The 26907-nt window shown below is 40.2% G+C and overlaps 1 protein-coding gene across 4 annotated transcripts in view; it reads right to left on the reverse strand.

Moving 5' to 3' along the window:
- Positions 1 to 11592, reverse strand: part of LOC126091909 (transcription factor AP-4) — an 81771-nt gene extending 70179 nt beyond the window's left edge. Inside the window, exons 1-2 of one of the 4 annotated variants that reach the window (XM_049907221.1) lie at positions 11343 to 11592; positions 157 to 325 (exon numbers count right to left, since the gene is read on the reverse strand). In XM_049907221.1, coding sequence (XP_049763178.1) covers positions 157 to 325; positions 11343 to 11428 — 255 coding nt within the window. In that variant the 5' untranslated portion in view covers positions 11429 to 11592. Of the gene's footprint in view, positions 1 to 156; positions 420 to 479; positions 2414 to 3433; positions 3756 to 11342 lie in introns of those variants that run through there. The other 3 variants (XM_049907224.1, XM_049907222.1, XM_049907223.1) reach the window with 3 other exon arrangements.
- Positions 11593 to 26907: the final 15315 nt, after the last annotated feature.

Consider the following 26907-nt stretch of genomic DNA (forward strand, 5'->3'; position numbering starts at 1 on the left):
TAGGATTTTCACAACCTCACAGTTACGACGACTTTCTTCGCAATAAAGAACCAGTTTTTGAGTTCCGCCAACAGCCAGTAATCCCTCTACACCCAGAATTACAGCGTGTAGCGTACGCGTGGCCCCCACATCCCCCCGGCTCGGCGCAGTACTCACCTTGGACAGCTTCTCGCCCTCGTGGTGCGGCAGCAACGTGCGCAGCGACTGGAAGCCGGCGTTGATGCTCTGCATGCGACGGCGCTCGTTCGAGTTGGCGATCTCGCGCCGAATGCGCTTCTCCTGCTCCATGTGGCTGGTACAGGGGGACGACGCCCGCTCGCTCAGCCTGCAAACAGCCGCCACCTCAGCGCCCGGCTCCACTCCGGGGATCTACTCGGCGCCTGATGCACCTCCGTGCTCAGAACGCCGCACCACTGCCTCTGTAAACAGTGGGGCTACTAACTTAACCAACTCATTACCGCTTCACTAACTCAACCTACTCATTCATTTCGTCGGTAAAAACGTAATGATCTGCGAGATAAATTGTGGCGACATTTCCCAACACGATACGTAAAACCACGCGTTTAACATATTCCCCAGCCACGCCCGTGTCGTCCTACGGCCAAGGCAGCTGTCTCCGGCCTGGAGATAATGCGCCTGTCCTCCCGTAATCCTCCCACATGGATTGTGGAGGCGGCCTCAAGAGAGTGAATTTTCTCAAAATATCAGGTGTTTCACAGTACCAGTTTCGGAATGAGTTTTTTTAAACTACCTGGCATGAGACAGCATTTTACAGTCTAGTGTCATCAGCACCATCTACCTACTTGCAGCTACCGAATTTGAATGGTCAAAGGATCTGAACGCTGAAAAAACTTTCGCGGACCTCTTGAGAGAAATCTTTCGGCTGTAATCCTGGGTGTTGGAAGTCGTCGCCTCTCTGCTTAGCAGTTGCTGATTCGAGAGTAGTGAGGTGTTGATTTCTGGTTCAGACATTTAGTGATGTACCTTGATCCACGAAGCATTTCCACCAATACGGTAAACAGAATTAGTAAGTGCTTATTCTTTAGAATTCCCATTCCGGATTTTCTATGTGAGTGTTGGATCTCACTGAGTGCGCACATGTTAAATTGGCACGGGCCATAAATTCCATTCGCTTCTGTCGAAATCTGAGAGTGATATATCGTGCCCTACTGACACTTGTATTCGTGTTTGGTGGTTGTGTGGAGTATCGGCGGAAGATGCTACGAATCAGCTAGAGGCGGTGTGTTAACTGCCTGCGGTGTGCATTTTCCATTCCAAAGGTAGAATCTCTGAATCCTTATGAAAGTAGTTAAATAACTACAGTACATTCAATTACAAATTTTGGAGTTGTGGGAACTCAACTCTTGTCTCGTGGACCGAAACGAAGTTGGCGACCATATTACACTGATTTTAAGAGTGCAGCAAATGGGATACACCCATTTCATTGAGGTCACGTGGCATGCTATGGAATCCCTCTGACCAGATGTCGCCCTCGTTGCTGCCTGTGGAAAATTATCAAATGCACGTTATGAAATGCGTGGGAATTTCATGTGAACTACAGACTGCCGTCTGGCGGTATCTGCGACGCACTGCAATACAGAGACTACCAGATAGCGAGACGTACCCACAATCTGACTGTGTTTGGCTTAAGGCCACTGGAAAAGGGACGGTTATTCAAACCAATGAGTAGTTAGCATCCTTTGACATGAAACCTTAGCCCCGATGAAAATTCTAACACGCCTGCACCTCGACTTCGAGAGCAGAATGATGGGTCCCACTTCGGAAGATGCGAACAACAGCTCGTCACGGGCGAGATCCGAAGCTCGGTTATAGGGTAGGACTTCGCGGGCTTCTTAAAGGTAACCGAAGCTCGGCAACAAACTGCGCTTGGCTGTTTAAATAAATAATTTCGACCACAGTCTTTAACAAATATGAATTTTTATTCGGGCGTACCACACAATCATAATGTAAGTAAATATAACGCAACTTGCTCTGATCAAATGCATTATCAACACAAGCTATAGGAACTGTCAGAGTACCATATTTTATGTTGCGAGACAGTGTCAACAGAAGCTTCATTGATTGGCAACAGGTGTTTTCGCCGATAAAACGCTATGCTTCAAGACAAATTTGTCGCTACAACACTTCGTTGATAAAAACCATGCTGCTAGTGAAGAAAATGGTCAAATCCTGTTCTCGTGTTGAATTACCGGGCTGTGACATGCACTGCAGTTAATTTCCTTCTTAGCAAATGTTGGCGTTTTTCGTTTCCTACTGTACCAATTCAAGCTGAGTGGTACTTCTGGCGCCAATACGAAACAATTTTGGTTGTACCAGCGACGAATCCCATGCTATTTACTGTAAGAGGGTGTGCTGAAAAGTTAATACCTCCGAATTTATGTGAAAACTCTTCTCAATTAGAAGAGTTCGTCCAATTATGGAGCACAGTGCTTCAGTACGACAATGCTAGACCACACACGAGCACTGCGGGAACTGCAACAATCCGACGCCTTGGGCTCACTGTCACCGAGCATTAGGGCCGTTGCTAAGGGGTTTTGCCGCACTAGACGAGAACTGAAAAATGACACCCCCCCCCTCCTTTTACATCATTGGTTTCCTCGATGGTCCCTTCCCCACTCACCACCACCAACATGCAACGGATCAATAATGCGAATCTCGTTTTATAACAGTAATCATCAAAGAGTGACCGGAAGTCCTCATTGTCTCGGGACTGTCCTCAGTTTTCATGCCTTGTCCTCTGGCCCTTTAAAATTAACTGAGAACAACAAATGTCCTCATTTTCTGGAATTTCTCAAAACAACAAATAGACAGATATCCTGTTTTTTTCTCATTTGCTGAATCTTTCCGCTGTTTGATTTGAAATAAACCTTTTCCGCACCAGGCGGCCGCCTAGTCTTGCCTAATGGTAGAAATGGCCCTGCCGTCGACTTTCATCTGTTTCCAAAATTTACAGAAATCCTTCGACGGCTGAACTCTAGATAGCGATGAAGCGGTGCAAGCAGAGGCGAGGTTGTGGCTCCGTCAACAAAGTCAAACATTCTGCAGTGACTGTATTAATAAATTGGCCTGTCGCTGGGAGACAGGTGTTCGTCGTCAGGGTGATTATGTTGAGAAATAAATATGGATATATGAAGAATAAAGATGTGGAATGTTAATATAGTTTTATCAAGAGAGCTTTAAAGAGTTTTCACATAAAGAAATCGTTGGCATTTTTCAGCACGCCCTCGTAATAGTTATGATGTCTCTTTAAGACAAGCGGCCAATCAGTCTGTGATGTGCGAAAATGTGCTTGACGCTTGGGCCTCCCGTTCGGTAGACTGGCCGCTCGGTGCAAATGTACTCAGGTGACGCCACTATGGCGAACTGCGTGTCGCTAAGGATGAAATGATGAAGAGAGCATAACATCCAGTACCCGATCGGAGAAAATCCGCGACCCGGCAGGGAATTGAAGCCGGGCCTCTCGCACGGCATTCTGCCGCGCTGACCACTCAGCTATGGAGGCGAACTGTCCAAACGGCATTATGGAGTTCTTTGGGACACTATTTCACGTGGTCCGACACACATTACTGTTGGATGAATAAGTCCACAAATGCCAAATATTCTCCGTGAAGCAAGACACGTTTCACCTCGAGAACGAAACAACGACACGCCTACAAATAGTTATCTGAGCAGAAGAGCCGCCACACCCCGCGACAGGCACGGCCCGTCATTCCCAGGGCGGCAGCGTCCGGCACGGGGGCGGGCTGGGAGCTTTCTCTGGGGAAAGCGGAGGCGCGACGGCGGGCTGGCGTTACGTAAAACGGCGCGGCGCGGCCGTGCGGTGAGTCAGGCGCGCGCGGGCGCCGTATTTATAGCCAGCGCTTGGCCGCGCCGGCCACAAGGCCGTCTGGCCGCCATGTTGCGACTGCCCCGCGCGTCCCACGCGTACGAGCTGCTCCTACCCGCGCCTCCACTCGCAACGGATGGTTCCGGCAAACCTCACACTTGTCTCCATACTCAAGTTTGATCCAGGAATCTAAATCATGTATGAAGCAGTCCAAATGGCAAAATGATGCCAGTAACTAAATGTCCGATGAATCTCACCGTCGAATCGCCACACGATTTTTCCGCCGAAGCTTTTATCATCTGCAACGATCGAAATAATGTTCGCGCCATTGTTATCAGTACGAGAATGTGCAGAAGCGTTATTCCTCGAAGATAAAGTCCATACGTATCTGGTGGACAACTGACCTGGATGTCATTTACCAACAAGGATTAATGTTTCTCAGATGTCTTACTGACTTATTATCTGTGAACCACAAAGGGGATATTTCGTTACGAAGCATTTACCAGTCAAACTTATGACTTATTATCTGTGAACCACAAAGGGGACATTTCGTTACGAAGCATTTACCAGTCAAACTTATGGGTGATGCAGATTATAACCTGTAGCAAACTGTCATCAAAATAAAATTACCCTGAAGATTAAAGTACGAGAAGAAAAAGCTTTAATTAGTATGCAGGAGGGCTTCTCTTCGGCGAAAACGTTGGAATCTGTAACCACTGATGTGTACGTATCGGCAGTGCACGATTTCTCAAACTATTCACGAACAGTTGTAAACACTTCTCGTGGCAGTTTTATTTTCGGTACCTTGTACGCGCACAAGTTGACACTCGGCGCGGTGGTTGATGGGAGCAACTGCAAAGGCATTTCCCATTTACAGCCGCTCCCATCGGTCAGCACGCCGATGTCAACTTATGTTTGCGTGATTCATACGCATTTACTGCGAGCTTATATCCAGTTACACGAACTCTAACATAAAAACACAAATTACTCTTCATTTTCGTCCTCCATGTCATCACAAATTCTTTCTCGAATACTTCAAAATATGATAAGTTACGATAAAGGTCGCGACCGATGTCTAGAAACTTAAAAGGTCATTTTTCTGCCAAAGTCAACATTTTGTTCGGTACGACGCCTTTAGGGAACAATCTGTAACCAGGTTCCTATTGCCCACTACGTCGTCTGATTCAGTTTTCCACCAATGTGATTTTTTTTTTTTTTGTTATTGGTGGGTGGGCCAGTGACAAAACCACGCAGCGGCAACAAATCCAATCACACAAAATAATGTGTGATCAGTAGAGGGGAGCCTGATGGCAGTATGCTACCGCAATTCGCCGTGCCAAATTAAATTTGAGAGACAGTAACAGACTTCATCTAGTTCCATTTAAAATGTCCACATTTCAAGCGAAATATTGTCGCCTACTTAATTTTTTTTCATCTGTTAGTTACTGCTCTGTTAAGTTTTCGCAGAATGTAATGACCAATAGTTATAAAGCGCATCATCTTAACGACGTAGAAGAAAAAAATCACCTCCACTGAAATTCTATGCACGGAAATTTTTAGTCTGTTCTCAACGCTGTGTGTGTGTGTGTGTGTGTGTGTGTGTGTGTGTGTGTGTGTGTGTGCGCGCGCCTATGGTCCTCTTTTCGGATTACAGCTGTTAACCACCTTGGTCAGGGATTCACCGACGGGCCGAATGTTAGGCTGGGACGTGCTTGGGGCAAGCACTAGTGAGCATACCGATATTTCTCCCCTTTCTGCGCTTTCCTGTCGAGCACTCGGACAGAGGTGTTTCTGGATTCTCGAGCCGAGGCGCAGGTGCTTCCGCGCACCTGCCGCGGCAAGCGCCCTGCCGGGCCCGCGACGCGACGCCGCAGCCACGAGGCGCTGCCCCGAGGCCGCAACGACGCGTCCTCGACACACATTCGGCCGTCTCCGCCTTCCGTACGGTCTGCCCGACAGACTCGAATATTTCAACCATCGCCGTCGTAATACGTGCCCGCGGTAAGGCACCGTTCAGGCCTCACATTTTAAGGGCAGGTCTTCACAACGAGAAGTTAACTTACTTCCACGAAACCTGCTTTCAGGTGTCGCCGGAATCGTGGACTGAAAAGGTGAGAGATCAATGTGTAAACCTTAGCCTCCACCTATCAAAGTTGGTACTAGAAACAACATTCCGCTGCTTTCTCTCTCCCTCTGAAATGCTGTCTTAGGCCATGCGAACGACAGCTACCAGAAACTACTACGCAGCCCCATGATGGTAATAGTGAGCTCGTATTTTAGTCGACGAGATTATGCTTATTGACAAATTATTTGGAACCACTGATGATACGCACAGTGTCCCAGCAGGAATGGCCAATATTCTGTAATACGCCAGGAACGATCATCAGAAGAAGAAGAATACGGAGTAGTAGTAGTGGTCTCGTAAACCTGGACTCTGAAACGCATACCACAAGAACTATGAACACTTGTTCATCGTCGCTACAATGAATCATCTCTTCTAATGCAGAAGTGTTCGTGGCTCTTAAAAGAGTGCATTTTAGAGCTCACGTATACGTGACTATGCTTCGAATGATCGATCCCGTTATATCCCTGAAAACTGACTATTCATCCTGGGACACCGTGTATAAAGCAGTTCCTTAATATATTACTTGGTTGGTCCTAATGGTACCAACTTTTAATTGTAAAATGATCACGCAACAGTAATTCTGCTTCAACACCAGTGGCTTTCTTTGAGCCAAGTGCTGTTTGAGGAGGCAGTCTGTCATCTTCCTGAGTAGTAGCTGTGCACTTTTACCAATGTCTTATTGCTATATGTACTTAGTATTGGAACATCAAAATAAACTTTCTGTGCTGACAGGGTTGTTGATGGACACTGCAGCAACAGTGCATTCCATGCTGTGCACATCCAATGAAAATTTTTGTGCCTTTCACTATGCTGACACTATTCGATGGAGCAATGATCACGACTTTGGATAAAAACATACAAGTCTTGTATTTACATAGATATCTGTTCTCTCAAGCGAAATCGCTGCATCAGTTCCTCTCAAACACACAGTAACCGTCAAAGTGACAGTTTATTGACAAATTTCACCCTATATTTACCGTCTTCTCACTTACAGGATCTATTTATCCATTTGTGAGGTGGCTGCGGGCAGAGCGACGGGGCACGGTTTTAAACTCAGACTGTGGCACTAGGTTGAGGCTCTTTAGAAGGTGCCTTTTCATTTCATTATAGTCAGGTGGTGCATATTTCTCATGTCACGTACGATATGTGCTACTTCAACTCTGTGGTACAGTTGTTCACTACAGTGTACAGCTGTTGATGTCCCTTCTTTGGAGTTTTTTTTATCAGTTCTGACGCTGCAAATGTACGCAAAAGTAGACCTATAAGAAACATTCACGTGTGCCCACAACCGATGGTATACAAACATATCCAACTATACGCATTACCAATCACAGCGAATCTAGCAAAATAAAGATGGATACTGCGTTATTTACTAAATATTTGCCTCTGTTTCTTTGGTCGGGATTTCGACTTCTTTTTCAGATCGACATGCAATACCCGTTGTCTCGTCAACGATTCTCTCTTCAATCGGACAAGTGGCCAAATGACTGGTACTTGAAGCGAGATCACTTGAACGACAAAGAGCTGCTACCGGGGAACAAACTGCCATAGACAAAATGTGGGGTAACGTTGCGATTTTCCTGCCTTCCTCCGAATTTTAAAAAGATTTATCCAAATGGCTATAGGGGCCTACCATTTACTAGGGGACTCTGATCCACTGTGCAACGGCATTTACAGACAGATCTGAAAAACCATAAGCAACAAAAGATCTTAGAACTGATTTGGGATCGAAGTCCGGACCTTCAGATTTGCAGTCTTACACTGACCAGCGTGCCATGCATCAGTTCGTTTCCCACTTCGTCTTCGTAACAAATATATGCGAAAACCTCGAATTTCGCGAAGCTCGTATTAAACTTGGCACCTGACATCTACGTCGGTAGCGAAAGCCCATTATGCACGTAGCCTGCATAATCGTCGGAAGTTAAGCTGCACGACCACAAAGTATTTAACCAATTGAGCATACATCACCGTCAGCAGTATAGGATGCTGATATGTAAACTCACACACAGCAATCTATACGTACGTAGTCATTACCTCGCCTTTACCAAAAGCAGGCCGACGATTAGTATAGGACTATCTATGAGTAACTACGTTTGTTGGGGACGCCATCAGAGAATGGCACACAGTTCGATGACAGCTACGAGAATGACCCCGTGCCCCCTGAATGTCAATGTCTTCCTAAGGGAAGTATGGGTGCACGGCGAAACTTAAGAAACCCAAATGGCACATGCCAACATAAGACTGCACTAATAACTGTAAAACTGGGAGAGCACTGGTTTGGGTAATTATTTTCCGTTGCAGTATGAAAGTTTCACGAAAATGAACACTCCTCTATGCCTAACATCATCAATACGTCCAAGAACGACGGCGAGTCTTCGAGATATAAAAATTGATATGTATTCTGGGTGGCTACTGAAATTAGAAGAAAAAAAAATTCCCTTCGAGTTCCATATATGGTGAGGAAGATGTTACAAGAAGCTCCTGCAAAATTAATGGTGAGCGAGTCGTGGTGGTGGTTTGAGCGTCTAAACAGTGATGACTTCTTTCCTCTCGGCTGTCGTACAGCCAACGTTTTTAACCGCCGACAGTTAATTTTCGAATGATTAAAACTTTTAAATATTAAATTCTTTCAAAATTTGCAATTTCTAAAGCTAAATTAAATTCCAATGTGAGGTTAAAAACACGGGATTCCTTGACATGATTTTTCCATGTGAAATTTAAGTCCCCGATAATACTGGGTTTTTCAGAAAGCCAACCTGGTATTATTTTCTATTTTTAAAGACGAAATTTCTAATGAATAAATTTGGGGACTAGTATTGGAGACAAAACTTCAAACCCAATTATTTAGAATTTAGTTCCCGGATTCGCACACGGTAGGTCCCATTGCAAATTCTTACGCCGAAATGACAGCCATATCTAACGGACTGTCTTTGAAAGCACAGCGGAACAACACGCCTTACGATCAAATCCCACTAACATTTTGCTGCACCCACTGGAATGGACGGCAAGCGTGGTGCCGCTGTACCCTGCCGCCGGTCGGACAGACCTGAGTCCGCTGACAACGCACGCGCGCCACCAACAAACGCCCCGACCTGGGCCAAGCGGTACCAGCCGCCTGGCTTCACAGTGGAATGCAGCCCGAGCATACCGCTGTCGTCTCCGATGGCAGTGACCTTGACTACAGGGTCCCCGTATCATCACTGCTTGAAATTATCGTAACTGCTTCAGTTAGTCTCAAGCTCCGTTTAGACATAGTAGGCTGTTCGCGAGTATATAAAACCATCAGATCCCACTTTTCTACATAACACAGACCCAAAACCGAAGTTTTATAACGTACGAAAATAACGGAGAAATTAAAACTGTCGCCCTTACAGTTCTCCATGAAGACGCAAGAAGTAACCCCGCAGGTCGTCTTTATAGTTCCAATACCGGCGTTAAACAGCACGTCATACATTTGGAAACTGTCAATGAATTGGACAAGGCAAGCCGATACTGTGGTAGAGAGCTGCATATGTACCTCATAGAACCAACATTATTAGCAGGTGCACAATTTTAATTTCGGCTACATGTAGTATTCTTGAACCACGAATGGAGAACAGTGCTAACGGACACCAATTGCCGTGGTTTCTTAATACAGGGCTGCCGAATGGGTCAAAATTTCAGCAGCACCGAGCAAAAAATATTGGCTTCATTCTAGGATTCAGCTTATTTACATCTTAATGTACTTCACATTTAATTATGTCTGTCAAAGTATTACCACATGAGCTAACCATCAACAAAACGGTTCGAAACTGGAAACATGACTTAGGCACCATCAGTACAATTACCTATCCAACACAAATTGCCACAGGAGCGATCATCACGAAGAGGTTCAACTAAAACAACACAGCTGACATGTAGCTCTTAATTCCGCAGTGCGTGTGACAATAACGAATCGTTCGTGCACTGATGAAAGAAACAATTTCAAAATCTGAATCTTCAGTTAGTACATAATCCAAATCACGATGGGGTTTCTAACTAATGCGCCTTTCGACTATCAGGCGAAGAGACATTACTACCGATCCGTTGAGACTTATTTAGTAAGAATGGCTTTATACATAAGGCAGCATACTACAGGACCAAATTGCGGCGCATTTTCTTTGTGGCACAAATAACACGCAAAATGAAGTTCCGCTACCATGCCATAAATATAAGTAGATCTGATACACACGAGAAAGGTACAGCATGTAAACGTAAAAATGAAGCAGCCGATAGATTGCGCTACAAACATGCAGACAATATGCGACCCCTAACACAAGCATAATTTGTTTACAGGGCAGGACGGCAGTCAGCTGCGACATTGCATGTGTTACACAAATCAGTATTCGGCTGGGCAATTCCCTTGCCAGCCTTATTTTCCAAACCACAGGTATTTAGAAACCTCAGAGTTTGCTTCTAACAGAATTCAACGATCACCTTCATGAAAATACCGTAAGTACCTAATGGGCCTCTACACACACACACACACACACACACGTCAAAAGCTAGGCATTCATTCATTGACAGTGGGCACAGAGGTAATATTTATAAATAATTCAATAAAGCCGTATTCTCATACATCTCTACCGACTGCAAAACAAAATTTAAAACTTATGCAACACAATCATCTGTGTATGAGTTGTATGTCCGGTTTGTGATACCGAGTGTCAGTACATTTCTTAACTTAGGTTTCAACGAGATCCACTAATATTAAAAATAGCATATATAGATAAATTAATATTAAAAATAGCAATTAACTATCGAATCGCCATGTCACTGTATAATTATTTCGGACGTAAAAAATTAAAAAAACTGAAAATTATCTGGGTAAAAGACCACTATAAAGACCAAAGCTTTAGTTACACACAAAAAAATGTCATTCAGTTTGTCTGCAAATTTGAAGGCACAATTCATATTACGCCGAGCTGTAGTCAATACTACAAAAACCCACGTGGGTCTGTCCGCAACACGCAGGTGTAAAACTAAGTCTCATGACTGCCTGATGTGCGGGAAATCATAATCAGCTACACACAAAAATGACGTAGTTATCTTACATTAATAATACTCTATTATCATCTGACTACTGCAACATGGCGAGTTAAAATCAGCTGTGATGATTACCGGTACGCATGGCACAACACGTTCCTCCGTAATAGTCAAACGGGAAGCGGCTTTATATTAAATCCCTTCACTACGTCTGTAAATTCAGTGATTCGCTCGACAAACACGTTACACACATCTCCGATAATGTAATATTCAAACACATACACCAAGATTCGACATCATCAACTTCAAAGAGACATACCGCCCACTCCCGCTATGGCGCGTCATATGGCGGGCGGTTTTGCTTACCTGCACAAACTGCCAATAACTTCCTTGTCTTGGTGTCGCAGTCCTTCTAAACAACGTTGCTCTTCACTCCGGTTAAATACTGACATATCTCGTATATCGACACTATTGTTGCCTATCAATTGTCTATGGCAATAAACGGAAAAAAGTTACACCTCTTGATCACAAATTCCTACGCCAAACCACACACGCAACGCCTCACGTTTTGTAATGGCGATCTTTGGCGGGAAACAGCTGAAGAGTTCACGTTCGTCACCGAATATTCATCCGCATCATACTTTGAAAGTGACAACACGTTCTCGAATACTGAATGAATTTCTTGCTTTAGTATGAACAAATATAGACTTTACTTCAGCAAATAACATACATAAAGTCTCAACACGTTACAACTTCCATAAAAACATGGGAAACATATGGCACTACATTCCTCCGCCAACGGCATCGAGCGCGTATGACGACGGTGTTGCCGGGCTGGGCGGGAAGCAGGCGATAAACATCTGCCAGCTGTACCGGTCTGCTCTGCTAGACTGGGAATACAATGATGGTCGGGAAACAGTATTTGGAAGTAATAAAACGAGATTTATTCGTGCAAACAGACAATTTATTATTTAAAATCGCTGCCGAAAAATACGATGACTCACCTAACACCAAAAGAGACACATTATAATGGATACAATTATATATATATATTTGATTTTAATAGTCGAATTAAACAAATGGCATTGGTCTCAATCTCTGTTTTCATTTACGCGATGAATAATCCAATAAAATCGATAGCACATATAACGAGCATCTACTGACCTAAGTATGAACTGAACGCTCCTGCCATCTAGCGGTTATCGTAGAATGTCATCGCTGTGGACATGTCCTACTCCCTGTGCGTTCATTTCGCATGATTTTGAGCGTCCGTGTCCAATGAAAACACCCCGCACAATAAATCGTATATATTTTAGGAAAAAAGTTAGCCTTCGGTTGTTTTTTCAGTATCTTCTAACAAAAAAAAAAAAGAATTCACAATACTGTTAACTGTATATCTGCCAGATCTGTTCCTTAAATCAACATAAACCAAACACAGTTTATGCAATCAGGTGGTATACCTGCATCAGTACAGTCTCATTAGTTGTCTGTCGAAACGCTGTTGCAATTCAATACCTGGTCAGTAGACACTGGAACTTTAAGTACACTACAAACTTCACTGAAATAATCGGATAACCAACCTTTTTTGGCAATAAATATTTAAAATGCAAGATGCAAAGTTTTAATTTCAGTCAGTGTAACATGCAACCAATATGTTTTCTTGAGCCCAATAACAGCTGAAAAATCCGAAAGAATGCATCATGGAATGCAAAGAGCTGCAAACATTTTGAGGCAATGTCTGTAAGACACACAGGAAAATACAACAAAATACACACAAAAACTGTGGAAGGTAGGACTGCAAGAGACAGCAGGAATAGGAAATGCTTGTATTATCCACATTGTCTGCATAAACAAATTTTTGTTTAGCAGGAAATATGAGAATTATGTATAGAATGTAATATAAAAAGCGCATAATTACCAAACGTCTTTTGTAGACATGCAATGTTAACTGAATGGTGAGGGAAAAAGTAAGATGATATTACACTCACCCACTATGACAATGCTTAGTTTAGTTGCATCAAAAGTACTGCATGTCTTAGTTTTGGCAACAATAAGTAGTACCTGTAATTAAGAAACTTAAGTTTCGTCAATTTGTCTGCAACATATATTAATCACTGTTAATAATTTCATGTCCGAGTTACTGGCAACTTACTGTTCCTAAATCAAACAGTTCTTTCTCTCTCCAGTTTTTGTTACTATTATGGGTGTTCACTGACAAGATGATGGTGCCATTTTAGCAAAATATTTTTAAACTGTAAACTTGGTACTTAATTAATATCCTTTCTTTCTTTGCAAGTATTCCAGTATTCATTGTGACCTATATTCTAGCCTGTTTATTTATCCAGCTATTGTCCCACATAAAAATGAATCCTGATTGGTTTTAGTTTCAAACGTAATTTGCCATTTATAGCATTACCCTTGATGAGTGCAGGGTTATAAATACAAAATCAAAGTAATGCAGGAGTAATTCTAATGAATAAGAAAATACAAATGTAGATAAGCTACTACGAATGGCACAGTGAACAGTCTCTCATAGCCAAGACAGAGATGAATCCACCACCAACCACAATGGTACAAGTTTATATGCCAATCAGATGAAGAGACTGAAAGAATGAGATAAAGGAAATCATTCAGATAGTTAAGGGAGACAAAAAATTCATTGTTATTGGGGCCTGATAGTCAACAGTAGGAAAAGCAAAATAAGGAAACTTAGTCTGAATATATGGTCTGGGGGAAAGGATTGAAAGAGGAAGAGAAAGCTGCTTGGTAAAATTTTGCAGAATGCATAATTTAATTGTCACCAACACTTGGTTTAAGAATCACGAAATAAGGTTGTATCAGTTGAAAAGACCTGCAAACAATGGAAGGTTTTAAATGGAGATTTCAGATTAATATTTTAAACTGTACGACACTTCTGGGGTCACATGTGGACTGTGACCACATTTTATTTGTTATGAATTGTAGATTACAACTGAAGAAATTGGAAAAAAATGTAAGAAATTATGAAGCTGGGACATGGATTCATTGAAAGAACCAGAGGTTGTCGAGGGTTTCAAATAGAGCCTTAGGAAACAATTGACTGAAGCAGGGTAAAGAAAAAAAGTAGAAGATGAATGGGTGCCTGTGGGAGCTGAAGTACTGAAGGCAGCAGGTGATTAAATATGTAAAAAAGACAAGGTCTAGTACAAAAGATCCTGAATTTAACTGGAAAAAGAAGGAAATACAAAAGTGCTGTAAGTGAAGCAGGCAATATGGAATAAAGAAATCTGAAGTATGCAATTGACAGACTGCAAAATGGCTATGCAGGAATAGCTAGAGGACAAATACAAGGCTGTAGAAGCCTGTGTAATTACAGGAAAGGACTGCTTACAGAAAAATTAAACGGGCCTTTGGTGAAAAGAAAAGCAGCTAAATGAATATCAAGAGCTCAGATGCTAAAATCAGTCCTAGCCACAGTAGAAAAAGTTGAAAGATGGAAGGAGTATACAGAGGGTCTGTACAAGGGAGATGAACTTGAAGGCAATATTATAGAAAGGGCAGAGGATGTAGATGAGATGGGAGATATGATGCAGCAATAAGAATTTTCAGAAAGACCTAAGTCAAAATAAGACCCATGGATAGATGACAATCCCTCAGAACTACTGCTATCTCTGGGAGAAGCCAGCCATGTTCCAACTGGTGTGCAAGACATATGAGACAGGCGAAATACCCTTATTCTTCAAGAAGAATGTAGTATTTCCAGTTCCAAAGAAAGCATGTGCTAGAAGCGTATTGTCAAACTATCAGTTTAATACGTGAAGGCTGCAAAATACTAATGTGACTTCTTTACAGAAGAAGGGAAAGACTGGTAAAATCTGACCTCGGAGAAGATCAGTTTGGATTTCGGAGAAATGTAAGAACATAGGAGGCAATAATGACTCTACGACTTATCTTAGACGATAGGTTTAGAGTTTAGGAAAGGCAAACCTATGTTTATAGCTTTTGTGGCATTGGAAAAAGCTTTTGACAGTGTCTATTGCAATACACTCTTTGAAATTCTGATGGTAAAATGAGTAAAATACAAGGAGCAAAAGGCTATCTACAACTTGTACAGAACACAGGCAGCAGTTATAAAGAGTTGAGGGACAAAAAAGGGGACCAGGGAGTGAGACTGGGTTGTAGCCTATCCCTGATGTTATTCAATCTGTACAATGAGCAAGCAATGAAGAAAACCAAAGAAATATTTGGAGCAAGAATTAAAGTTCAGGGAGAAGAAATAAAAATTTTGAGGTTTGCCAATGACACTGTAATTCTGTCACAGACAAAAAGGGTCTTGGAAGGGAAAGTAAACAGAATGGACACTGTCTTGAAAAGAGGATATAAGGAAAGAGCAAAACAAGAATGATGGAATGTAGTTAAATTAAATCAGATGACGCTGAGGAATTATTAGGAACTGAGACACTTTAAAAAGTACATGAATTTTGCTATTTGGGCTGCAAAATAACTGATGATTGCCAAAGTAGAGAGATCATTAAAATGTGGGCTGGGATTGGCAAGGGAAGTATTTCTGAGGAAGAGAAATTTGTGAACATAAAATAAAAATGTAAATGTTAGGAAGTCTTTTCTGAAGGTATTTGTCTTGAGTGTTGCCTTGTGTGGAAGTGAGATGTGGACAATAAACAGTTCACACAAGGCATGTATAGAAGCTTTTGAAACATGGTATTACAAAAGCAAGCTGAAGATTAGGTACTGAATAGAATTGGGGAGAAAAGAAATATGTGCACATCTTTAGTGAGAGAAAGGACCAGCTGATAGGACACGTTCTGAGGCATAAAGGAATCATCAATTTAGTATTGGAGGGAAGTTTGTTTGTGTGTGTGTGGGGGGGGGGGGGGGATTCAGAGATGTAGAAGCTTGCACAGGCAAGAGTCTCATGGAGATCTGCATCAAAGCAGTCTTCAGACTGAAGACGACAACAACTGTGAATCCTCTTAATTCATCTGCGCCCTGTTCTACATGTCTACTAAGAGGACTTGTAATTTTGATTGTGACCTAAAATATGCTATGTACTTGTGCGTAAAGATTAAAATATGCCTTAAGACAGCACAATGTATCCAATATTAATCTATTATCTTACTACAGTTAAGACTACATTATTATTTTCATTCTATTCTCTAAAATACAATAAAAATATGAGTCTTTTTTAAGCCAGATATAGTCACTAGCTGTTAAGTTCTATGCTTGAAATTAACTAATTTGTAATAAATACATAAAACAATGTTTTAAAATATTCAGTAAATAAAAGATTTAACAGTCCTCTTTTATTACACAAGTTATGTAATTTAAAGTACTACCTCCACATTCAGTTTATAGTTTCCTATCAACATGGAAGATGATATATTTATAGGCACAGGCATTGATGTACTTACAGAGAATGGTGATTAGCGTACAGCTTCAGTAGCAAAGAGAATACTGAAACTTGTCAAATTATAAGGAGGTCCTCCTTCAATAATTACTGAGGAATTAAGGGTAGCAAAATATAATCATTACACAGTAACACAAGAATTAGTAAAATATAATAATGGAGGAATTCCAGGTTATGTTTGGGGGGGGGGGGGGAATGAGATGAATGCAGAAATAAAATGTTAAAGTAGTAACCATCCATGAAGGAAAGCAACTGGATGAATGAAACCAAGAGATTGACAAATAAATTGTATCCAGATGAAATCCCCACCCCTCATTACTGTCACTACAAATACTGTTGATGGGATAACCACAGAGTGCAATCTTTTTATGTAGTAATGACAGACACAAGTACTCTTAACAAACATCGCCTGCCACAGAGGTTCTCTTCATTTATTGTGTTCTGTAGACCCCAAGTAATGATTTGAAATAAATCAAACTTTACATTGTCAGTGAACTACACCTCTATAGCTTAATATATATTATTTGCACTTACACTAGATAAATGCTTCCTTATTTATATTAAATACCAGGTCTTTATTTTTTATTAGTAGCTTAATATTTATTTAATTACATTGGTATTTATCAAAGAAAATAGTTATGTACATATGTAACAACAAACCCATTTATAGTATACTACTACCTGTGATTCACCTTTATAATAAACAGTGCTACTAATCATAATGCTAACAGAAATTTTCCATTAGTGCATCTGGATTATGGTAATCTGTAGAAATAAAACTAAGAAGGCATGATTTTCTTTTGAATTCACAGACCTTAGCTTTCACATGTGACTTCTTATCCCTGCATACAAAGGCAGCACAGAGGATTTCTATATTATATTTTTGCAATGTAAGTTGTGGTGACAGACTGATCTATCTAAGCTCCATGTTACATTGAACAGTAGCAGTGGTTGTGAGTTGGCAAAGTCAGTAAATGTGAAGAATAAGTGAAATTTTTGTTGCAGCTTGTATTTTTCACCTATTAGACTTTGTTGGGTACTTAAATGTTGGTCTGATGTCGTAAGGATATTTTACACTTAATGGATCACAAACATGTGAAACTTTCACAGTCTGTTTCATAATGTTAAATGGTTTTTGTCACATTTCTGTCTTACAACACTGTATATGGTGACAATAAGTGCTCATTTAATCTTTGACCATATATCTAATAATCATGAATGAGATTTTCATTTCTTCTTATGACCATTTTGATTAGTTATCTTCTATTACTGTTGATGGCTGGTGGTGTGTGTTCCTCCTGGAACAGAACAGTTGTAACAGTTATTGTATGCTACTTCTCAGAACAGTTTACCTTATTCTGATGATATTTTCAGTGTAATTCTTACACACTCTTCCAATAAACTATTCATTTCAGGTAGTGTTTTCTGTCAGAATGGTGAAATCTGACAGTTCACAAATTACTGAGTGTCTATGCAGACTTTCTGTGGCCCATTCAGTTCAGACTGGATTAGACATATTTTTTGTTATAATATATCCTTAGTGAGAAGATCCTCCAAAATGTAGAACAAGTTGGAAAAACATGAATACACAATAAATATTTATGAAGAAAAAGCAAATTTGCTAATATCCTTACACAGATCCCAAGTGAAATGGTGGAATAATTTAAAAAAATCTTAACCATTTTCATTTAAAAGGTAATAAATAACTTGTCACAAACACACAAATATTCAATACGATGAGGTGCAAATGATAATTTTTAAGCTATATGTAGCCACACATCATCAAACAGAAATATCATTTCACAACACTTATTTACAATAATGCATTATTGCATTGAATTTGTACAGAGGTCAGATGGTAATAACACCCACATTATTTTATATTATTAGTAACATATATGCATCAGTTGTTCTACTTAGAAATTCATCAATGGGGTAGGAGGAGTTGGGCACCAATAAATCCTTTAGGTTCCTCTTAAACTGAGCTTTATTAGTGGTTGAACTTTTTATGCCTGCTGGAAAGTTATTGAAAATGTGTGTTCTTAAATAATAGACACCTTTCTGGATCAAAGTAAGAGACTCTAAATCTTTGTGAAATTACTTTTATTTCTAGTACTGATTCTATGAATGATTCTATGATGGTATGGAAAATTGGTATATTTTAATACGAAATTATGTTAGAAATAAATGTATTGGGAAAAGGGGGCAGGGGGGGGGGGGAGGATGAGGTAGCACTGGTGTTGTGTTATTAGATGTCACTCGACCGAGGAGTAATCTTAATGATTGAAAGAACGACACAACAGCAATATACACTTCTTCATGGCCTAATTGTTTAAACTAATATCACTAATATGTTTTTGCAACTGAAATGCAAGATCAGAAGTAAAGCTTGAATTTACCCTAAACCCCCCCCCCCTCTCCCCTTACTCTCGAATAACTGAAAAAAATGCAGCCTCTAGCGAAAACATATCCAAGTGCAAAATTAAACTACATTTGACATGCAATAAAAAAGAGCCTATTCTTTTTTTTCTCTAGATCTAACAGGTTGTGCAGGTTGTGTGGAGGGAGGGAGGGAGGGGGGGGGGAGAGGGAGAGGGAGAGGGAGAGAGAGAGAGAGAGAGAGAGAGAGAGAGAGAGAGAGAGAATTGGAAATCTCGCACAACGCACATGCACTGTAGCTTAGGTAGGCCAATTTGAGGTAGTTTCCCGAGTTGACAGACCACGAGTGTCTTAGGTCATCCTCTTCACTGCCTCTACACTACTGCGATAGATTGTAAACAGTTATTGCTTACACCCTCTATTTACACTCTTGATTTCAAAAGAAAATCTCAAATTTCAGAAGCCCAATAAATGTTTTCATACTCGACTAAGTTAATACTTCTTGTTCTTTGACATAGCATCACACTTGGCATATGTTGTTGGCAATCACGCGAGTCGCACAAGCAGCGGTCTTCACCCTTGTTCTCACAGAGTGGAGTGGATCACAAAATGAATCGGGAGTCATTCCCTTACTGTACCCAGCCCTGCGCCATAGCAATTCAGGAGTCACTGTGCACTCTTGGCTCATTCATTCACTGATTCAGCTCATAGCTTGCTTTCTTGACTTGTTGCCTCACCACTGAAGGTTAGCTCTACCGGATTTTTTTCTTCATAATAATAATGCTATGTACTTACATAACAATTTTCATGTACCTGATAGTGCATGTATATATTATTTATTTTCATGTAACCTGGTCAGATTAATGTCTTCGGGACATGTCTTACATTGGGCCAAGGTTTCATATGCAATTAAAAAACTTATTATATCACAGTTACTTTAAAAAAATCATAATATTTTGAGATTTCTTCTTCTTCATCATCATAGAAGTACTAGGCATTTGTCTGACAGGCCCTCTTAATTGAAATTATTGATCTTTCCAACTTTTCATTGAACTTCCTAAAGATCTTCTGTCCACTGGGTAATAATTCACCATTAATTCTGGCATTCTGTTGTGACATAGTCCTTTCAGTTGCTCTGGTATTCCTTAATCTGTTCTTTTAAGCTTTTCACTCCCAGTTCTTCTCCGATGTCAACATTCATTCTCCTATCAGATAGCACGAACAAAGCTACTCTTTTTAGGAATCACATCTCCAATGTTCGTATTCCTGGTGCATTCCTTTTTGTTACAGTCCATGACCCACTTCCAGATGCTACTGACATGGTATTGCATAACTTTAGTAAGTTTCCTTTCTTGCTTTAGTTCTGAGGTTTCAGCAGATTGTTCCATTAATGTAATTAAAACTTTGTACTGTCTTTTATATGTCCATTTCTGTCATGAATGATATAGTATTTCCTAGGATGCTGAATGAGTTTAAACTCCTTATTTTCTGATCCCTTATTATTATTATTATTATTATGCTGGAAAATGGTTTCTGGCCCTGAAAGCCATGAACTTCCATTTTATTTGAAGATACAAACATTATATACCTTAGCTGCTGTGGCTGAAATTTGAACAGCTGTTTGCAGTGTGTTCTCAGCTCTACAGGAGGTGCGGCAAATGTCAAACTAGGCAAATATTTATCTAAGGCATATTTGCCTAGAAATGGCTATTCCATAAACTGACGGGAACCAGAAAACTGTTGTATTCAATGCTATACCAACTGACTCTGAATTTATTTATTTAGCGTATGGCTCATAACATCACAGTAAAAATTACAGAAACAACACGATTATAAAAAAAAATCACATATGTATAAACAGAGCAATAAATAACAGTTTGTATATAAGGACACCGCCAATTGTAACGTTACACTCACAGAAGACCAGTCACAAGCAGACGTCCAGCTTAGATAGTAAATAGTCGATTGCTCTTGGGTCGCCATTAGGAAATCTTGTGGGTCACCCTCGTATGCCCCTTAGTGGGCATTCCTGCACGATGTGTTTGACCGTCTGTCTCTCCAGCGCCACAGTCGCAAGCGGCCGAGGAAGTTTACCCCATCTGTGTAAGGAGTCGGCACATCTCCCACAGTTGGTTCTGATGCGATTAAGAGTTGACCAAACTTTGCGAGGGCAATCAAATCCTTTTGGTTTACTAAAGATGCATGGCATACTGTGGCAGTTTACTACTGTTCTGCTCTCCCATTCCTCTTTCCATCGGTCATTTATTTTGAAGTTGGTTTGGTGCAGAGCCTGTGCGGTCTTTAGTGGAGGATGCCTAGACCGGAGTCGGTTTCCTTGGATGTCGTGAGTATCTTCATGGATTTGTAATTGAGGGTTAGACTGACTCTGAAAATATGATGTATCCCAGCTGCATCAGTGCCCAATGTGTGTATCTTCTTAAAAGCAGGACACATATGCAGGCAAGAAAAGAAAGTCGAGAGAAGGAACTGACTCACTTCGAGTAAGACAGGTCAAATTTTATTTATAAATCATAATACTGATAACTTTTCCTTCTTGAGCACATATATTGCCATACTTGGTGTAAACTACAACTGTAGATACTTTAAAAAGTTTATATTTGTAAGTGAATGGGGATTTTAACTGTTAGAAATAATGGATGATATTAGCTAATGCTACTATTACTAACAGAGAGGTATACAACTATAAATATAGAAAATGCCTAAACTGAATCACACCAGGGCAAGAATGGACTCTGTTGAACAGGTAGGAAAAATTATTGTAAATGGTAAAGGAATGTTTGCACTTGTGTACTTGGAGAAAGAAGATTACAGCATGGCATTGTGCACATTTATTGCACTGGAACTTTATGATGTCCATTACAACAGGTCACCAAGCAAAGCAGCATTTTGTCTGTTTAGCAACCGAGACATTTGAAACTTTGCCAGTAAGGACTGTTCACATGTTCATCATCTGATTAACACCCCATTTTCCATTACATAACAGAAGAGGTGACAAACAACAGGTAACAGTTTACTGATACATTGCAAGAGATTTGCCTAATGCTATGCTGAATTTATGGGCAGGTTATAACAATAATTGATCACAGGTGAAGATAGCCTTTCGATAGAAAAAAACACAATAAGAAAAGGCATTATAATATTGAAAGTATCTTTTCATATCACTCTCAAAACAGAAATAGTTTATTTTTTAAAATGAAATTATGGACAACCTGAGAAATGCCCTCGTGCATGTGATGCTTGTATGCCAAGGTTTGCCTGTGCAACCCCAGAATTCCTTTTCACAATTTGTATATCATTGTTATTGACCTAGAATATGTTCAACATTTCCTTGTACCTGTGTCAATTATTGTAGTAACTGCTCCCTTTCCCATATAGAGCATTTTTATAAGTATTATGTGGATAATTTCTCCCCCCCCCCCCCCCCCCCCAGCCCTAAACAGCTGCAAACAGGAGACTTCCGACAAACTGTGTTTGAGAACAGGAGAACAGCCATGACCAAACAATATTGCTGTGCCATCAGGCCAAACTGTTACTTTTAAATATAGGCTCTAATTTGCTGGGCTGTACTCGATGTATTCTATGTGAATATTTGTCATGCAGCTGTTCTACTCACATTGCAAATGCAGCCCACAATTCCTTGGAAATACAGTTTCAGCTTCAATTAAATGACACATTTATGTGGCTATAAACTCTGCATATCTGTTCAACTCGATATGTCAATAGTATGAAACATGAAACCCAAGTCCCATTTATCTTGATGGCAGTTTAACATGGGGCAGCTTCTTGAACAAAAGTTCGTTATTGCAGGAGACTATCAAGAGTCTCAATTCTTATTGTGCTGTTCCCCCTAGGTAATATGGTCTCCCTAAGGTCCACTAGGAGATGGTTTCTCTTCATCCGATTGCGAGTAACATTGGTGCTCCGATGTATCGTGTAGCAAAACACCTTGCTCCTCTGTTGAGCCCTATAGTTGGTTGATGTTAGCACCACATTAAGAAGTCGGTGGATTTTTTGATGTATTAGAAGGAATGTGTTTCAATGACTATGATATTCTAGTAGTTTTGATGTGGTCTCTCTCTTAATTCATGTTCCTCTGTCCGATTCATTTCAGTTGATTGAGGTTTGGTTTGGTGCTGAATTAATGAACCTATTCTACTAGTGTTAACTTCCACTTACTTTTTATTAAATGACCATTACTATGAGTAGACAGATGGAGTTGCGATGGGAAGCCTGTTGTCATCTATTACTGCCAATATGTTTATGGAAGATTTCATGGAAAGTGGCTCAAAGTCGGTGGCTTTGAAACCTGCAATTTTTTTTTTAAGGTACGTAGATGATACTTTTGTCATTTGGCCTCATACAGTGAGAATCTCAATGACTTTTTAAAACACCTAAATTCTATCCACTCGAATATTTTTTCACAGCCGAGGTGGAAACGGATGGCTGTTTTCCCTTCCTTGATTTACAGGTCCACATCAACTTGGATCCGAAGAGTTCGTCAGCTGAGTTAACCCACCTGTAAATCATCTTTCATCAAAATGGTTACAAAGAAGGACAGATCAGACATGTCGTGCTATCGACCAACTGGGTGAGTGATGATAATACCAAGGTGGCACCAAAGTATACGGCTTTTTGCCTTATGCAAGGAGCACTTTGAATAGGATTTGTCGTATTTTGTGGAAATATGATGTGAAGTATGTTTTTCGACCACCATCTACGATCAGTTTTTTAAGGTTCTGTAAAGAGTGATCTTGGTTTGCACGACACAGTTGTCTGCCATATTCCTTGCAGTTGTGGCACGTCATATATTGGTCAGACTATCAGGACTGTGGAGGACCGGTGCACTGAGTATGAGTGGCACATACGCTTATAACAGCCAAGCAAATCTGTCATTGCAGAGCATTGTCTTTGAAACGGTCATCCTATGAAATATAACGACAATGATGTTCTACCTACTGGGACGTGGATATTAAGGAAGCTGTTGAAATTAAATTTGCAAGTAACCTTACAAAAGGAGATGGTGGTTTTTGTTTAAATCCTGCACCTAATCCTGCTCTCTACCCTGTCAAAACACAGAGGGTCAGAGTTTATGCTACCTCACCCACTTATTATTAATTTAACTATTGATAACTTATGTCCGTCTTCTTTAGTGTGTGTTGACACTAGTATTTACAGTGTGCCTCTGTGTGTGTGTCACAGAACACCTCTTGAATTTGCTCCAGCTTTCTCTCTGTTCTGCATGCCCTAGCCATGGTCATGGGACAGTGCATTTGTGTGTGTATGTGGTGGTGTGTGAGAGGACTTGTGCTGTTATACTATTGTTGGAAAAAGAGCTAGTGCTCGAAGGCAAGAGTGAATACTGTTTTCTGTTATGTGTTACAATGCTCCATAAAAAAAAAAAAAAAAAAAAAAAAAAAAAAAAAAAAAAAAAAAAAAAAAAAAAAAAAAAAAGATTAGACATGACAGGTGAAGCCCTCTTATCTACACTATATAGCATAGCAATTACTCACTGCTGCAAAAACAACTGTTACAGAGGTATTAATATGGCCTCAATCTGTTAAATAGTAAACCTGGGAATTGTCACAATGCACAAGTGAAGACAAAAAAGAGCAAATGAAAGAAACTCTGATTTAACAAGTGCAACACAATATTCAGCTCCACCAACAAACTTTCAGAGGTGTTTCAGGGATACCTTCCGAGTATTTTGGTACAATGACCCACAGTCTCCGGTAGCTCAATACAGTGATACGAGTAATAATGCAATTATGATTTATTTAATTTTGTTACTGTAATCGTCCTTATTTATCGTGCTGCTCTTCCATCACATTAAGTGAACCAATACAGGAAGTTCGTATCGGCCAACTTCACTTCAGTAAACCTATCCATAGTACTATGGTGTATCGCTGTTAACACACAACCAACTGTGCTGGAAAACAAAGCCTTAGTGGTACTGAATGCAAACTTGAGGCAACAAGTTAAAGAGGGCATTACTGCTGTCAAGAGTAGGTAGTGAATGAATAGAAACAGGACATAGCACATATCGTTGACATTTGCACTGTTTTGCACTTTTTCAGTAAAATACTGTTTTGCACTTTTTCAGTAAAACACACCTACAAAGTTAAATGGGGCATGAAATCAAATGAAATGCAATAACTCTGTAATGAGGTGCCAGTGCCCATGGGATCCTTATAACAACATACTCAGAAAGTATCCCTGGACATCCTCTGAATTCAATGGAATGTGTATTCTGAACTTTAAATGGAAAGTGCACAATAATGATGAGCTTATTTACTGACAGCAAAATATTTTTATATTTTTCTGAATCACAACTGACATTTGTCAATTACACAATAGTGTTTGGTGTTGATCCAGAATTAAAAACACAGTGCTCTATATTTTTCCCCACTCTGTCCAGTGTTCTGTCAGCATTATTGCACTTTTAAGGAAAAACTATTCAAGATAAATATGTAGTATATAACTCCATTTTATTTTCCTACTGTGTATATAAAGTTTGTACTTCAAATAGTTCATAAATGTATATTTTCATAGAATACATGTATGTTGTATTTATAGTGTATCATATTTAAATGTATTCATCTATTTTTAAGTAATAAAATGGGACAAAACTGTTTCAGCCAGTTTTCAACTGTAGTAAGGCACAAAAATGTATCGCAGAACAACCCCTAAAAACAAAGAGCCTGAATACTTGTGTTACTAATCAAATCGCTTGCAATTCCCTTTCAATCACAAAGCTTTAAAATTCTGTAAATTGAAATTTCTCTCACATTAACATATGTACTTAACTTGTTTAACTTCCTCCTCCATTTTCTTCTTTCCTTCACTGGATATTTTCTCCCCAGCCAACCCTTTGTTATTCACCACCCCCCACCACCTGTTATTCATTATTTGTGGGTTTCCGTAAATCTGTCCAACTCTGGCAAAACAGGAACAACCATGGCAGGTGCATAAAAACACAACTATGGAAGTATTTCGGCTCTTGAGCATTACAAATTGACATTTCTGAAAGTATGTTCTTTAATGTCTTTGTGTTAGTGTTAAGGTAATTATTGAAATGGTTCGGTTACAGCAACTGGCAAGTAGATGGTGTTTTCTGCTCTTTAAAACCTCATACAATTTTTGTTGTTGCTGGCTTTAGTCAGAGAAGAACATAGAAATGAAATCTAACAATCATAAATTAAAACAAAAAAGTACTTGCTTAGTGGGTCTTCCAACAGAGAAATACTGAATGGCAGAAGATGAACCTCGATCTTTCATAAATCTGTATCTTACATGTTAGTCAGAGAACAAAATTCTGGATGAAACACCAAAAATGAGGGGGGGGGGGGGGGGGGGAGGGCGTGCGAGAGAGAGAGAGAGAGAGAGAGAGAGAGAGAGAGAGAGAGAGAGAAATTATGTTGGTTAACTACTTTTATTATATGACCAAAGTGACACTTGGAATTCTATCTCTGCAATGCCTGAACATATACTCAGTCATAGGTTTTGTTCTGGACAACAACATTCATTCAATGAACAGTACAGCAAACAATGATTCGCTCTTGGGTAACACTTCTTCAGCATTGTACAGAAAGGTGTGCACTATTCAGCCGGTTCCATTTTCTGCAGACTTCCAGCAGAACTGAAAAAGGCGAAAGGAAGGAACATCAGAGTTTAATGTCACGCTGACACTGACATCATTAGTTTGGACTGTTAAAGGAAGGGGAAGGAAATTGATTGTACCCTTTCAAAGGATCAATTGTGGCATTTAGCTGGAGCAGAACAGAGGAATCATGCAAATCCTAAATCAGGATGCCCGGACGCTAATTTGAACTGTCAACCACCCAAATGGAAAAAGATTGAGCGATAAACCTCAAGTCTTCAAATCTACATTGAAAAGTTTCCTTTTCACACACTCCTATTCAGTACAAGAGTTCCTCAAGCTGGTTGAGAACTTCTCTCTGTAATTGTATCCTCTCTTGCCATTGTTTTTCATATTTTATTACTTAGGAAACTTCTTTTGTTTATAAATTTTCTAATCAGCATTCTGTAAACTATGAATTCACTCCAGGACAATGGAGCTTTGGCTCACATGGCCACATGGAACATGATAAACAAATGTAAAGAAGAAAT

The sequence above is a fragment of the Schistocerca cancellata genome, chromosome 7 (genome assembly GCF_023864275.1).
Source record: "Schistocerca cancellata isolate TAMUIC-IGC-003103 chromosome 7, iqSchCanc2.1, whole genome shotgun sequence".
Classification (NCBI taxonomy): Eukaryota; Metazoa; Arthropoda; class Insecta; order Orthoptera; family Acrididae; genus Schistocerca; species Schistocerca cancellata.